General features: G+C 47.4%; 1 protein-coding gene across 2 annotated transcripts in view; it reads right to left on the reverse strand.

The window, feature by feature from the left end:
- POMT2 (protein O-mannosyltransferase 2) overlaps nucleotides 1-15670 on the reverse strand; it is a 44367-nt gene that overhangs the window by 7446 nt on the left and 21251 nt on the right. The window contains exons 7-13 of one of the 2 annotated variants that reach the window (XM_043472642.1): nucleotides 12879-12985; nucleotides 11908-11990; nucleotides 9822-9931; nucleotides 5800-5866; nucleotides 3495-3564; nucleotides 1701-1779; nucleotides 388-539 (exon numbers count right to left, since the gene is read on the reverse strand). In XM_043472642.1, coding sequence (XP_043328577.1) covers nucleotides 388-539; nucleotides 1701-1779; nucleotides 3495-3564; nucleotides 5800-5866; nucleotides 9822-9931; nucleotides 11908-11990; nucleotides 12879-12985 — 668 coding nt within the window. Of the gene's footprint in view, nucleotides 1-387; nucleotides 540-1700; nucleotides 1780-3494; nucleotides 3568-5799; nucleotides 5867-9821; nucleotides 9932-11907; nucleotides 11991-12878; nucleotides 12986-15670 lie in introns of both variants that reach the window. The other variant, XM_043472641.1, reaches the window with a different exon arrangement.

A 15670-nucleotide genomic window follows, 5' to 3' on the forward strand; every position in this document is an offset into this window, starting at 1 on the left:
GACAGCAGTACTGTCAGCTGCATAGAACTCTTCTCTTTCCAACCTAGCGGCCATGTTCTTTCCAACCTCTCACTTTTCTATTCCATGACTATCCCAGAAGTAGTCTAGCCTACCACATGCACAGGTTAGAGACAGAGAACCAGAGAGTTATCACAGGCCAGAGACATAACTGCTCAACTATTACAACATGTAAACCACCACAGAAACTCTGGAGTGCTGGGCTCCATAAAGTTCTTGATGCCTTTTCTCTCTCCATCCACCACAAAGAAAAAGCAAACAAGAGGTGAACACTGATCATTCGGGAATGGAAGTCTGGGGCATTCTCCTTGTAAGTGTGAAAGGAAAAGCATGAGCCACTGCTGGGACGCCAAAACCCCAGAGACTTACCACTTGGGCAGGACCTTTCCCGAAGAGCCCAGGACACAACCTGTGACCAGATGGATGAGGCGAATTCGACTTCTCAGCACTTTGATTCGGTTTCCAAATTTTCTGTTTATAACCTCAATCCGCCAGAAGTCATTCGAGTCCCCTGACCCATTCTGCCACATAAATCAAGAAAAAAATACAAAGAAAATATTAATAAGATGACTTTAGAGAAGGCACATCAAAAAAGGGAGATGGTCAGCCTTTCAGATGCCATCATGTTACAGAGGTCAAAGGCCAAACTGGCCTAAGTGACTGAGGTGGGAAGGAGAAAAAGAGGGCCAGAGAAACATCCCAAGAGACATCCCACGTGACTGCCATTGCCCCAGGCCTCACTATCACAACCAAGAAAAGTAGTATGAAACCTGGAACCTGAAGTCCAATTCTTCACTCCACAGAACTACAGTTTAAGTTCTAAATAGACGCTTCTGCCCTTAAATTAAACTCAAGACATCGCCACGAGCCATAAGAAATAAATTTGGGTCATTTGCATCCGTCACCATGGCCATATGGACACTCATCCACCTAAGGAATGTCTAGCCTAGATATCATACTGTGGAAATTAAGACAGTTGTGTCTAATTCACATCAGGAGATGCCCACCAGACAAAGATGAAGGTCAGAGTCTTGGCTCTAGTATAACATGGGATGAGCAAATGGAAGGATTGGGAACTCTACCTTAAGGAATCCAGAGTCTTTACTGAAGCACCAAAGCCCTTGGAAGGGAACTTAGACGGATAGTCATATATCTACCTTCCCACTAGGTGTTTTTGCTTTCAAACTCCTCTCCAAGTCGTAAGTACTCATAGAGCTTCCTCGATATGCTGTATCACCCCAAGGAGTAAAAATCCAAAAGCAAGGTAGACAATATCCCTCTGCAGAACAGAGAGCTAATCCGTAAAAATAAAGCCAATGAGAATTTGGGATCTGGCAAAGGATAGACCTATATATTTCTCTGGCTTCATATTGTGGCCCTGTGGCTTCTGAGTACAATATGATTTTAAAAGAGACTCAAATAGTATTCATATTTGACATTTATTATGTGTCAGAACACAAAAATGGCATGGTTATTATAGGCAGCAAGAGATGGAAAAAAATAGACTTCACAGGCGGCCTTTCCCACAGCAAGCCTAGCCAAAAATCTGCATGCTAAGAGTCCCTGCGCAGTCAACCGTTAGGAACGTTCCGGAATGCTGGGAAGGCCATGCTCCACCTCACGGCCCTAAGCCAGGCCCCACAATGTTTGGCGTCCTGCTCACACTCGAGTGGCTCACTTACTATGCCATAGCCAGTGACCTGATAGTGCTTCCGGGTCAGGGGGGCCTCGTGATAGTGACTATGCAAGTTCCGAGAAGTCCTGGAAATGAAGAGAGAGAAGTGCCATTATCTTGAAGAAAAGAGATGTGTGATGTTTCTTCTTTTACCCAGGATATTCAGTCATCTGTTCAGGCCAGAAAAATTAGAATCCAAACTACTAAATCCAACATACCAGGACCTTCTTGCCCATCCACTCACAAGAAATACCCAGAGAGCTGGAGAGCTGCCCAAGCCAGGAGGGTCAGACCAGCAGGAGTACTGGACCACATGCCAAGAAAGAGGCTTCACTTTTTGTTCACCCGTAACTTGAGCTGGAGGGAGAGGGGATGACTGAACACGTCGGGGGTTTGAGGCAAACTAGTCTGACTTATGAGGCAGCTTTAGGGGGAAGAAAATTAAAATTTGTAATCCACATATGCCAGAGATAGGTAAACCTCCTCCCTCCCATCTGCTGTTTCTGCTCCTGTCAGTTTTACAAAGTGGGGATCTGTGCAGGAAGTGGAGGGTTTAACTGAGATTTTATTTACTTTGTGCTTTTGTAATAATCCTTACTTTTGGCCATAACAAGTAGTCAATGTTCATTATAAAAATAAAATTAAAATTTAAGTATCCATAAACCTGACTAGGGAAAAAACACTGCTTATATATAGATAGATAGATATAGATATATAAAATAACCACTGATTTTATTTTAAAAATCTGTATGTGATAATTCATATGAAACTTCTGCAGGGCTGCTTCTGTCATCTACTGTTCCCATTCATTTTGCACATAGTGCCCTATTTCCTTGAGTGTTTGGTTACTTTTTGGGTGCACTGTTACTGAAAAACTATTTATAGGAATGGATAACAATATTTCTTTCCCAAAAGAGGGTTCACATTTGCTTTTGGCCAGGCACCTAGGAGACATTACATCTAGGATTATGTTCATTTAAATTCATGCCTTGACAATTTTGAGACAATCCAGGTGAAATGAATTTGGATTGCAAATCCATGTGAAGATCAGCTGGTAATCACTACTTCTCAGGAACCAGATTTTGTCCCCCTGACAAACCTTAACCCCCAGGGCACCTTGACCTCCCAAGCAAACTCTGAATATAGGTAGATAGGGCAGATTTACCCTAACACCAAGCCTTTGGGGGTTACAAATCTGGAGTGAAGATTACAATAACTCACCACTTTGGGTGAGCCTAGAGCTTGGTCTTTAAAACTTCTTCTCTCAAGAGACAGTCAAAAACCAAAGCTCAAAACTCAAGATTGTAGGTTCAAGGCAGAAGGGGCCACAGCATCCCACTTTTTCTCTGTATTTCCCCTTTCACTGAGATTTTGACATAGTAACTCCTTACTATCTTGTTGGTTCTTTATGCTTTTCAGAAGATGTTTTTACATTGTTCTGGCATTTTTAGTTATTTTCAGGGAGAACACTGGAGAAATGAACTAATTTGCCATATTCAGAAACAGACTCCTATATTTTTTTAAAGGCAACCCCTTAAGAAGAAACTTTGGGCCATTCAAATACTGCTCCCTCCACCCTGGGTAAAGGGAAACTGAAAGGTACCCTCAAAGTCCAACTCAAAGTCCAAAGCTTCCCAATGCCAAAACAGGCAAAGTAATCATTCTCCCATTTTAGCATAGCAGCCTTGCTCCTTTACTGGGGCCTCAGTCCACATCTGATTCTGTTTACTTCCAGCTTAAAAGAGGTCCCTACCTTTGGCACTCAAACCACTCATTTATGCTAAGCAGCAAATTTACTTACTCTTTGTGTTCTAGTCGAATGATGTCTCCATGTCTCACAAACTCCACTGGGAGTGAAGGGTCTAGGGGATCTGCTAAGAACAAACAAGCACTGATGTCCGAAATCGTTCACTCACTAGTATTAATCGAGGGCCTACCAGTAAAGAGTTATAGCATTTATATCGTGGTACATGTTTGAGGTGCTGACAGAAAGCTGTGGGACCAAAGCCAACTGTCTGAGAGGAGAAGGGAAGAGTGTCCCAGAGATAATGCTTGAAAAGACTCTTAAAAGAGAGGGAAAATTTTGTCAGGTGAACGAGTGGGGAAAAGGCACAGAGGTATGAAAGAGCAAAACTCATTTGATCAATGGCAAATGACTTCACATGGTTAGGGTGGGAGGGCAGAAAGGAGGGTGGGAATCGGCCAGGGGGTGGACAAGTGGGGCAAGACTGTGTACACCAGGCTGGGAAACGTGGCCTTTATCGGCCAAGCACTGAAGCCCCCGACTAGAGGATTTTTAAGCTGGGAAGATAAATAATAAGATTTTCCTTTGGGTAGTAAAAATAAAATCTTCCAAATATTAATTCCATGCAAATGACCATTTGCACAGCTCTCTTCAAAATCAAATGTTAAACCCTGCATATTTTGCCAGTGATTATTTTGTCTCTGGCAATAGACTTGGTTAGTGTGAGCCAAAGAAAATGATGAAAGAAAAGGACTACTTCTATATCATCAAGATGTCAAGACCAATGAGGATCTAACGAAGTGATGACAGTGGAAAAGGAAAGTGGCAGTAATCGAAGCAACACAGAAGGATCCTTGCAAATTTCTGTCCCAGGAGTGGACATCAACACTCAAGGTCAGGAAAGACAGATCTGCCAGGACAAATCACTGGCTCACAAGAGAATTCGAGAACTCAACTGGAGAGATGCCCATTCCTACGCTGCCTTCTAAGGTCTCTTAAAAAGAATAATCAGCAAGATGACAGATCAGATACGTCAACGGGGAGGGAAGTTTTACTTCACCTGGGCCTGTGGGGGAGGGGCACTTATGGCCATAAAGAACTCAGAGACCTTCATCTAGACAGTTCCCACTTCCCAAGTGCTTGAGGCAACCTGCCTTCACATGACTCCTTCGTCACTGGGTGAAATGCAGCCACCTTAACCTGGAAGCTACAACAGCGTAACAGAACAGGGATGTTTAAAGATTTGGCCTGTGCCCGCCCACGTGACTTTAGAAAGAAAGCTGGTCTTCCCTCATAAATCCTCATTGCAATAGACCACTTATATTTGGCCTGTTAAGCACCAGTCTTATAAGGGTACAGAACAGACCCGGCAGGGGAACCTGGCAGGCTACAGTCCACAGGGTCACAAAGAGCTGGACATGACTGAAACGACTGAGCACGCAGGCACACAACGGTGTCAGAGTTTGTATTACTGAGGAGTAGGTACAAAGACACTGGTCACATCAGTCACGTTTCTAGCCAGAAAACCATGGCAATAGGAGGAGCTGGGGAAAGGAACAGAGAAGATGAATTTAGATGAGAAGTTGCCACTTCCCACGAAGACCAGGAGCAGCTGACTCGAGACAGGCTGAGCCAGGTGGTGTTTGCCGAGGAGTCACAGTGAACATCTGCGGCATAAGACAATTGGAAAGTGAGCGGGAGATGTTTTGTTCTCTTCTCAACTGCAGCAGAAGGCACAGTCTGCAGGTAGCCAGCTGTCTGTCCAAAAAACAGAAGATACAGACACAGCCCTTGTCACAAAGCCCCAGGAGCCCAACAGGTGTGCTTCAGAGCTGCTTCGCCCAGGCCAGAAAGAGGTAGCTGTGCAGGCCTAGACAAGCCCAGCCACAGGGCTGGCAGGCCCCCAGGTCTCCCACTGACTGGCCCAGGCCTGGGACGAGCAGTGGGCAGCAGCCCTCTATCACATCCAGACAGCCAAGCCACACTACACGCTGGGGTCTGCAAGGCTTGCTGTGCTCCGAATCAGACACGAGAGCAGCGACTGTGTGTCCCCGATACGTGCCCAGGGAACCTCATCCAGACCACGCCTGAGCCTCGGCCTGCTCTCTGGCTTCAAAACGACAGCTCTCAGGGCCCAGTCGTATCACTCTTGCTCACTGCTTATCCCTAGACCAACCACAGTCCTTGGGACATAGCGGGGGCTCAATAAATCACTGTTGAAAGGATAACTGAGATCAGTGAAGATGGCAAAGAATGCTCAGGAAAGCCCATCCTAGAACCATTCTTTTGGAAGCATGAGAAATGTTGAGGAGGGCTCAGAGTAAGTAACAATAGAAGAAGCATCAGTTCTCTGCTGCATTACCTGAGTTCGAATTATGCTTCTTGATAATCCATAGGTTGTTGTAGTCCTTGTGCAAATAGGTGGTGACCTGGGTGGGGTGGGGGAAGGAGGAGGAGGTGGGAGGGAGGAGAGCGTCACCATCAGCGCAGTCGGCCACAGGACAGTCAGCAACGAGCCAGGACTGCTCCGGGCTCTCTCAGAAGCCCCAGCCACCCCCCCGAGGGGCCATGTTTCCCAACGGGTTCAGAAACAGCGATTGGTTAAGTGCGGTTCTCTCCTTCCTTCGGCACTTAGAGGCATCTTCCCACAAAAGCCCTTTTGATTGGTCTCTTTCTGCCTCCCTGCATCCTGTCTTTCAAGTTCCAGCCTCCTAGAGGCAGGAATCATGACAACACAGTGTAACGCAGTCTACAGCACCCAAAGAGGATTTAGTGCATTTTAAAAAGTCATCAAGACCATGCCTCAAACTCTCTAAATGAAAAATTCAGGCTGTTATGTTTTCGAGAATGTGCCCAAATGAAATGGAAAAAGTTCTATTAATATCTTGTCCTAGAAGCCTAAAATTTTAGCCATAGCCATTTTGTATATGCTAATTTTTTAAAATGGTGTGTGTGTGTGCCCGTGCACACGTATGTAATGCTGCAATTAATCTACCAGCAAAAGTCTTGGGAACCCCAATAACAAAGGAATAGTTAACATGATGGAATGTCCACAGGAAAGAACTTTACACAGAAAACATTTCATGTTTTTTTTACCAGCACAGGAAAAGGCTTATAAAATGCTGCTGTTGGAAACAGCTACCATCTATTGCCAGGCCCTGTGCTAAGCACTGGGCAGGTCTCATCTCTAGGCTGTGGGTACGATGCTTACCCTCACCTTACAAGGAAACTGAGGCTGAGCAATTCCACTCAAGGTCACGCAGCTTGTCAGCTCGAGAGATAGGATTCAAACCCAGCCAGCTAATCCCAAGCTCCCAGGATAGACTACATGCATACTATCATGTCAAGCAGGTAAACAAGCACATAAATACCCAGAAGCAACAGAAATAAACGCCTCTCTTACAATGTGAGTTTTAATAACTCCAGTTGGATAAAACATGACATTTACTTCCAAAGTGATTTGGAATTAGCATACAGAAAAAAAACTATGCATCTATTATGTCTGCTTTGTTTCAGTGGCTCTTGCTTTCTCAGAAAAAATTAGGGACAACAGTATTAAGAACATACAAGAAGTTAAAAGTTTGGCAGCCACAGAGAAATTAAGTCCAAACTCTGGAACGAAAGCCCATACAGCTGCTGCCCCCAGCCTGAGCTTACTCAAGGGTGCTAAGGTTTGCGGCACTCACAGGTGCACCCTGTGCTCTTTGTTTACAAAAATCCTTATCGTTAAAATTCCTACTAGGAAAGTCATTTATTTATTATGAATATAGTCCATGACCTCTTTTTCCCACTGAAACATTTATTTTTACAATGAAGTTTCTTTATAATACGAGGTCTCCTAGGAACATAGGTATCCTATTACAATAGAATGTTGTACATCAATCTACATGGATAAACACTGGTCCTCAGATTATGTCTAACTTTTTTTTTTTTAATACTTTTCTACATTTTCCAGTTTTACTTTACAAACATTATGCTTTAAAAATATTTAAAAATCAAGACCTAGAGTTGCTGACAAGACACTGACCTAGAGGGCAGGGAAGGCTACTAGAGGCTGTTAAAGTCCAACCCCCTGTTTACTGATGGGGACACGGGAGGAAGGCTCGGAGACTCAGTCAGCGGCAAAGGCAGACCCTCTGTCCCTTGGCCTACATGCTCGCTCTAGATGATTCTCACAACCTCATGCTCCACCCATGGGCTTCAAGGGGTAACACTAAGACCAGCTTCAGAGGGCCTTTCAGAACACGGCTCTTTGCACAGTATGAGTGAGTGAGTGTTAGTTGCTCAGTCATATCTGACTCTTTGGCGACCCCATGGATTGCAGCCTGCCAAGGCTCCCCTGTCCATGGGATTCTCCAGGCCAGAATACTGGAGTGGATTGCCATTCCCTTCTCCAGGGGGTGTTCCTGACCCAGCGGTTGAACTCGGGTCTCCTGCAGTTGCAGGCAGATTCTTTACTACCTGAGGCACCAGGGAAGTCACAGTATAGAGGGTCCCTTTCGCCACATCTGTTACTACATGACATCAGTAGCAAGGTAACACCACAGAAGGGCAAATTGTATGTTAGACTCCTGTGGAAAGCTTAAAACTGAAACAAAAATACACAAGGCATGGGCCCCATCCCAGACTGATTACGCAAGAATCTCAGAATTTTTTAAAAGCTCTCCAGTGGATTCTATGAAAAAAGTGCAGTCAGGGCTGAGAACCACCGCACTAGAGAGAAGCAAAGAGCCCAGAATGGGAAACTGATACAAAAACCCAATACTCTGGGTCAACTTTCTAGTAAATAAGGAAATAATAATAAAACACTTTGAGATGCAACAGTTTCTCACAGAGTAAAGATTTAGCCCATTTTGCAGGAAGAGAAATCACACTTTAAGCTTCTCAGACAGCAGCCAGCCCTGCAACCCCCTCCTCCCTCTCTCTCCTCAGGTCACCGGATCTGCGAGCTCAGCCCTGACCACACCACAGAAGCCTCCTGGTCAGAGCTGCTAGGCCTCCTTCTCCACGTTCTCTGCAGCACCTGAGCTGCCGGCGTCTCCTGCCCCTGGAGACTCTGCCGGGCCCTCCCCTCCTCCTCTCCTCCAGCCTCCCCGTCCACTCCCTCCTTCTCAGCTGCTCCCCCAGTGCCACGCTGAGCGCCTTTAACGCTGCTTTACACACTGCCCTCCCCTCTGCACACCCCTTCAGGGCAATGTCACTGTGTCACTAACACCTGTATGCTACACACTCACATCTCCTTCCTGAGACAAGCCCCAGGCCTAGAACACACACCAAAAACTCATCTCCAAAGCCATGCTTCCTCCTCCATTTCTGATTACGGTGAACCAGCATCATCACACATACACCTTGACCTCCTGGCCTCCAGACTACAGACCTGATACAGCTCACCCCTGACATCTGTCAGTCTCTGGGCCCTGAATCGCTCCCCTCCTCTCCCTGAGGTCTGTTCACTGTCCTTTGTTGTGATTATTGCCTCTGGTCTGTTCCTCCTTCCAATCCATCACACTCCTGCTAGAGCTGTCTTTCTAAACTAGCAACCAAATCACATCTTATCTCTTAATAAATTTCAATGCCTCCCCAGTGTTGGCAGAGCAAAATTAAATCTACTGGAGGCCCCTTCACGAGCCGGCCCCACCAACCTCTCCAACACCCTCTCCCTCTCAGGCACTGTCCCCACAGCCACACCGACCACCCCGTCACGTGGACACGGACAGGGTCCCTCACTCGTTCAGATGATACTCATGGCTAACCCTTCAACGAGCACTTCACATGGATTATCTCCCTCAATCCTCACAGCAAACTTATGACAGAGAGAAGTACCGTTTTATTTTCCCTAATTTAAAGATGAGCCCATGGAAGCACAGAAAGGTTAAGGAATTTGTTCAAAGTCACACTCTTGTGGAACCAGGATTCAAACTCAGATACACAAGTCTGGTTCCCAGGCCTGTGTTTTTAACCCATAAAGGTTATAAACTCATCATCCACTCTGTGCTGGCCACCGAGCTAGGCACCTCAGCCTCCCAGAAGCCAGCAGTCGGACAGCAAGGAGAGAGGAGGAAGGACGCGCTCCCAGTTCAATGGGAAGAGGGTTACCGCACAGGCTCGTCAAGGGTGCCGAGAAAGCCGCCCACACCAGACACACCTGACCCAGGACCAGGAAGAGGCGGGACGTGGTGGTTAGAGGGGAGGTCCCCAGTGGAAGCCTGGGAAGCTGGAGTTAGCTAGGGGGAAGAGGAAAGGGTGCAGGAGGGGGCAGGATGTTCCAAGCAGGGGAAACAGTGTGGGACAGGACGGGAAGGCAAAAAGGGAAGGGCGGGTTTTGTTTGGGCACGGCGATCAGCGCGGTGTGGCCGCGGCACGAGTACACGGAGGGCCACTGACCTGCTGCTGGCGGGCGCCGACGCCCTCGGGGTAGAAGTGCCTGTGTGAGTGGAGGTAGCCGATGGCCATCCGCAGGTTCTTCACGGTGATCACGGAGCCGTAGGCCAGGTCTGCGAGGGGAGGGCAGCAGATGGCATGAGCTGGCCCGGGTGGATGTGGCCCCTGACTGGGCGGGGGGCGGCGCTGAAGCCACAGGAGCCCCCAGCCCTCTAACAGACTCCGCTGGGCCCAGGACTGCAGAAAGCAGGACACGCAGCTGCCTCCTCATCCCAAGGGAGTCACCTCAAGAGGGAGGTGACCACAGTCTCACCTGAGCCCTCCCCGGCCCTCCCCACCCCGAAGCACTTCAGAAGAGGCTGGGTATTCACAATGCTATTATCAAAACACTGTTTATAATAGCAAAGGCTAGAAACAACTTGTCCCTTAGTCAAGGTCTACTATGTACATTCCATGGAATGAAGAAGGAGAAATTATTTATGTCTTCGTCTTGAATGTTCTCCAAGATATAACGTTATGAGATAGAGGCTGTCAAGATAGACTTTTCACTGTATATCATTTTGTGCCTTTTGAATCTACCACATGCAGTAGTTGCTCAGTGGTATTTTGGGTTTTAAATCTGAATTTAAGGGAAAAAAAAACCCAGAGTAAACAGCTTACCCAAGAGCATCCATCTGTCCCACACAGGCCCTGGGTTACGGGAAAGGAGCCTCTTTGCTGAGAACTGCCCCTCCTCTGCACGCTCTGCAGTATGGCTGCCCGCCCTTCCCCACTCCAGGGAACCAGGTCTCACTGCACCAGTGCTGGCCGCTCCTGTCCTCCTCTGTTCTCTCATTTGGGTCAAAAGAATCAATTTCACAGTGGATGCAAAGGCGGAGGAGGCCTGGCAGAGTCCAGTCTTGGGGATGATGACCTCACACACTGACCAGCATAGGACGAAGTGCCCATGTTCCAGCAAAGGTGTGACAATGTGTGACATGGTGGGAGCCCAGTGAAGGGAGGAATAAATTCTTGCCCAAAGAGTGAGAAGAGGATGGCTTAAAGAAGAGAGTGTAACTGAACTGGGCCTTTTAAATGGCAAGTAGCTAACCCCACAGAACCATCCTTCCAAGGCCTCATGCTGGCCAACACACACAGCCCCGCACGCTGCTGGCCACGGCTGCGTCTTGATTAGGCTGTCTCCCTCCTCAACCCCACGCTCCCTCCTGGATTGCTCCTGCAAAGCCCTTCACCCGTGCTCCCCAGTGACCTGACCTCTTCCTGTCCTCTCCTCTTTCTACAGCTTCGTCTCAGACCACTGCCAAAGCCCAGCATCAACTGTCCCTTTCCAAAGGACTCCTCTGAAAACCTCAGCTCCAAGCCCATAGGCCCCGTGGCATGGATTTCCTCAAGCTTCTCAAAGCCAACCTCTCTAACGTGGAACCCAATGTCTATCTTTCCAAGCCAATTTTTACCTGCTTTCCTATTTCTCATTCCTTCCAGTCTGGGCGGGCCCACTGTGTTCCAGGCCCTAGAGAGACCACAGGACATTGTCCATGACTCCAGGAAGCAATCTCCTGGGCCCCGCTTATCTCACTGTGTGCCTCTAATCCCTGTCCCCTGACCCCTACAGACGTGATCTCTTGCACCTTCGATCCCCACAGCTCTGCGCTCCCTCTTTATATACTTAGCACACACGGCCACATCATGTAGAGATCCTACTCCAGGCCCTACAGCCTCCAACATGGCTAACACGTGCTCAACTACTCTCTGTCAACAGTGAATGGATGTGAACTGCAGGACACTCTGGTCGGAACTGACCATTAGCCCCAAACGGGCTCATTCCCCCTGCCCCCAGGTTCTCGGTGTTGTCTTCCCATAGCCACATCGGACAAGTCATCTTCTGATCAAAGAGCTCACTGCTCAGGACGCCCTCCTCTGCACTTTCTCTGTCCCTGATCACTGTCATGAGTGCTCAGACCAGATTTCACTGGTTCTTTCTCCCACACCGCCATCTAAAATAACTCAGGCTATCATATCGTCTTTTCCAATCCAACTCCCAGGAATCCCTCCTGCCCTTTTCTCTTCGTAAAGGCCAAGAGACACTCACGTTCTGGAATGGATGCGTTGTGAAGGTTGTTTCCTGAAAGCCGGGCCTGGAAGGCAGAACTGAAAAAGCCATCACCGGGACCGCTGTGGGGAGGGCAGAGCAGAAGGGAGCAGAGTTAGAGGAGTGAAATTACGACTTCCCAGGAGCCCTGGGAAGAGCTCTGCGAGGTTGGTTTAAAAGATGTACAAGGGAGTGGTGGGCTTCCCAGGTGGTGCAGAGGTAAAGAATCCGCCCACCAGTGCAGGAGATGGGGATTCAATCCCTGGGTTGGGAAGATTCCCTGAAGGAGGAAATGGCATACCACTCCAGTATTCTTGTCTGGGAAATCCCACGGACTGAGGAGCCTAGCGGGCTACTGCCCATGGGGCCACAAAAGAGCCAGACACGACTGAGCAACTGAGCATGTATGCACCAGGGAGTGGCGGTCCGGTGTCATGGACAGACACAGGGGATGGAGTCAGGGAAACTGGGGTCCACGTAACAGCTCCCCGACTAGTTAGGTGAATTTTGTAAGATACCTGGCCTCATTTACTCTCAACATCTCATTTATAAATCAGGGATTTTAAAAAATTAAAAGAATTGTTATGACTAAGTAAGATAAAGTACACAAAACGCTGAGCACAGTTCTGACACAGTTGCTACCTGCTAAATGGGAGCTGCTGGTGTCCTTGTTTTTTTTTTTTTTTGGTGTCCTTGTTATTATTACCCTCACTCCAGCTGTACGTGCTCATGGTCCCCCATCCCTGTTAGCACAAGGGGACTGTTTTTAGGGATAAAAGGCAGTTTGGCTACAAAGGTCTTCTCTTCTTCCTTCAGGCCAGGGTACCCAGAAGACAGAACCCAGGAGGAAACCAACCCTGGGTCCCCTTCGGGTCATCCCAACCACAGACCTAGGAAATCACGCAGCTCCTCCATGGGCTTAGAGACAAGAGAAGGACAGAAGCAAGACACTGGCAAGGCTCTGGTGGTACCTTTTATTCAACACCATGAAGTGGACAGCGTAGGTGGCGATGTAGAGAGCCAGTGGCAGCACTATGAGGCACAGGATGCGAGCGGTCAGATGTTTTCCCAAGGTCACCTGTAAACAGAGTCAGTACCAGTGTTGGGCATAGGAGGCTTTACTATGCCTTATGCTTGACGTGTGTGTTATTTCTAAGTATTCACATGTAAGTCATTGGAGAAGGAAAAGGCAACCCACTCCAGTATTCTCGCCTGGAAAATTCCATGGAGAGAGGAACGTGTGGGCTACAGTCCATGGGGTCACAAAGGATTGGCCACGACTGAGCACATCAGCACATATGTCAGTTATAATCAGAAACAACTGAAAAACTAACAGCCATCAAGAGAAAAAGGTCTGTGGAAACCCTAAGCCTTCTTATAACACCCAACCAACCAAGCACTGCTGGGGGCGGACACTGGCCAGCCCTCCATGGCCTGGCCACACGCTCACCCAGGGCCCTGGGCTCTCCCCAGGCTGCTGACAAGACGTGACCTGCATCTTCAGCATCATCACTCCTCACCCCCTCTACCTCCCAGTACCACTGACACCCTGCGCTTTCCCTACACTTCTTGCACTGCACCGGCCCCACCCAACACGTGAACATGAATAAATGCTCCTGGTCTTAACTTTGGGCCTCAGCTTTCCCCCAGAAGCCTTCCTAGAGTGCCTCAGCCTGGGCTCGCGTCCTTCTCTGTGCTCTCACAGCACTTGTTGGCTGGAATGTGACTTATATTTTTCTTTTCATTCTTATTTCTCTCTCTCTCCATTGTCTCTAGAGGACAGGAATCTTGTTTTCAGTTCAGTTCAGTCAGTTCAGTAGCTCAGACATGTCAGACTCTTTGAGACCCCATGAATCGCAGCACGCCAGGCCTACCTGTCCATCACCAACTCCCGGAGTTTACTCAAACTCAAGGCCATTGAGTTGATGATGCCATCCAACCATCTCATCCTCTGTCGTCCCCTTCTCCTCCTGCCCTCAATCCTTCCCAGCATCAGGGTCTTTTCCAATGAGTCAGCTCTTCGCATCAGGTCGCCAAAGTATTGGAGTCTCAGCTTCAACATCAGTCCTTCCAGTGAACACCCAGGACTAAGCTCTTTAAGGATGGACTGGTTGGATCTCCTTGCAGTCCAAGGGACTCTCAAGAGTCTTCTCCAGCACCACAGTTCAAAAGCATCAATTCTTTGGCACTCAGGTTTCTTTACAGCCCAACTCTCACATCAATACATGACTACTGGAAAAACCATAGCCTTGACTAGATGTACCTTTGTTGGCAAAGTAATGTCTCTGCTTTTTAATATGCTGTCTAGGTTGGTCATAACTTTCCTTCCAAGGAGTAAGCGTCTTTTAATTTCATGGCTGCAATCACCATCTGCAGTGATTTTGGAGCCAGGAAAAATAAAGTCAGCCACTGTCTCCATTGTTTCCCCATCTATTTGCCATGAAGTGATGGGACCGGATGCCATGATATTAGTTTCTGAATGTTGAGTTTTAAGCCAACTTTTTCACTCTCCTCTTTCACTTTCCTCAAGAGGCTCTTTAGGTCTTCACTTTCTGCCATAAGGGTGGTGTCATCTGCATATCTGAGGTTATTGACATTTCTCCCGGCAATCTTGATTCCAGCTTGTGCTTCCTGCAGCCCAGCATTTCTCATGATGTACTCTGCATATAAGTTAAGTAAGCAGGGTGACAATATACAGCCTTGATGTGCTCCTTTTCCTATTTGGAACCAGTCTGTTTTTCCATGTCCAGTTCTAACTGTTGCTTCCTGACCTGCATACAGGTTTCTCAAGAGGCAGGTCAGGTGGTCTGGTATTCCCATCTCTTTCAGAATTATCCACAGTTTATTGTGATCCACACAGTCAAAGGCTTTGGCATAGTCAATAAAGCAGAAATAGATGTTATTCTGGAACTCTCTTGCTTTTTCGATGATCCAGCAGATGTTGGCAATTTGACCTCTTGTTCCTCTGCCTTTTCTAAAACCAGCTTGAACATCTGGAAGTTCACGGTTCATGTATTGCTGAAGCCTGGCTTGGAGAATTTTGAGCATTACTTTACTAGTGTGTGAGATGAGTGCAATTATGCGGTAGTTTGAGCATTCTTTGGCATTGCCTTTCTTTGGGATTGAAATGAATACTGACCTTTTCCAGTCCTGTGGCCACTGCTGAGTTTTCCAAATTTGCTGGCATATTGAGTGCAGCACTTTCACAGCATCATCTTCCAGGATTTGAAATAGCTCAACTGGAATTCCATCACTTCCACTAGCTTTGTTCATAGTGATGCTTCCTAAGGCCCACTTGACTTCACATTCCAGGATGTCTGGCACAGTGATCACACCACTGTGATTATCTGGGTCATGAAGATCTTTTTTGTACAGTTCTTCTGTGTATTCTTGCCACCTCTTCTTAATATCTTCTGCTTCTGTTAGGTCCATACCATTTCTGTCCTTTATTGAGCCCATCTTTGCATGAAATGTTCCCTTGGTATCTCTAATTTTCTTGAAGAGATCTCTAGTCTTTCCCATTCTGTTGTTTTCCTCTATTTCTTTGCATTGATCATGAGGAAGGCTTTCTTATCTCTCCTTGCTATTCTTTGGAACTCTGCATTCAAATGGGTATATCTTTCCTTTTCACCTTTGCTTTTCCCTTCCCTTCTTTTCACAGCTATTTGTAAGGCCTCCTCAGACATCCATTTTGCTTTTTTGCATTTCTTATTCTTGGGGATGGTCTTGATCCCTGTCTCCTGTACAATGTCATGAACCTCCA

This window comes from Cervus canadensis, chromosome 6, assembly GCF_019320065.1.
Source record: "Cervus canadensis isolate Bull #8, Minnesota chromosome 6, ASM1932006v1, whole genome shotgun sequence".
Lineage (NCBI taxonomy): Eukaryota > Metazoa > Chordata > Mammalia > Artiodactyla > Cervidae > Cervus > Cervus canadensis.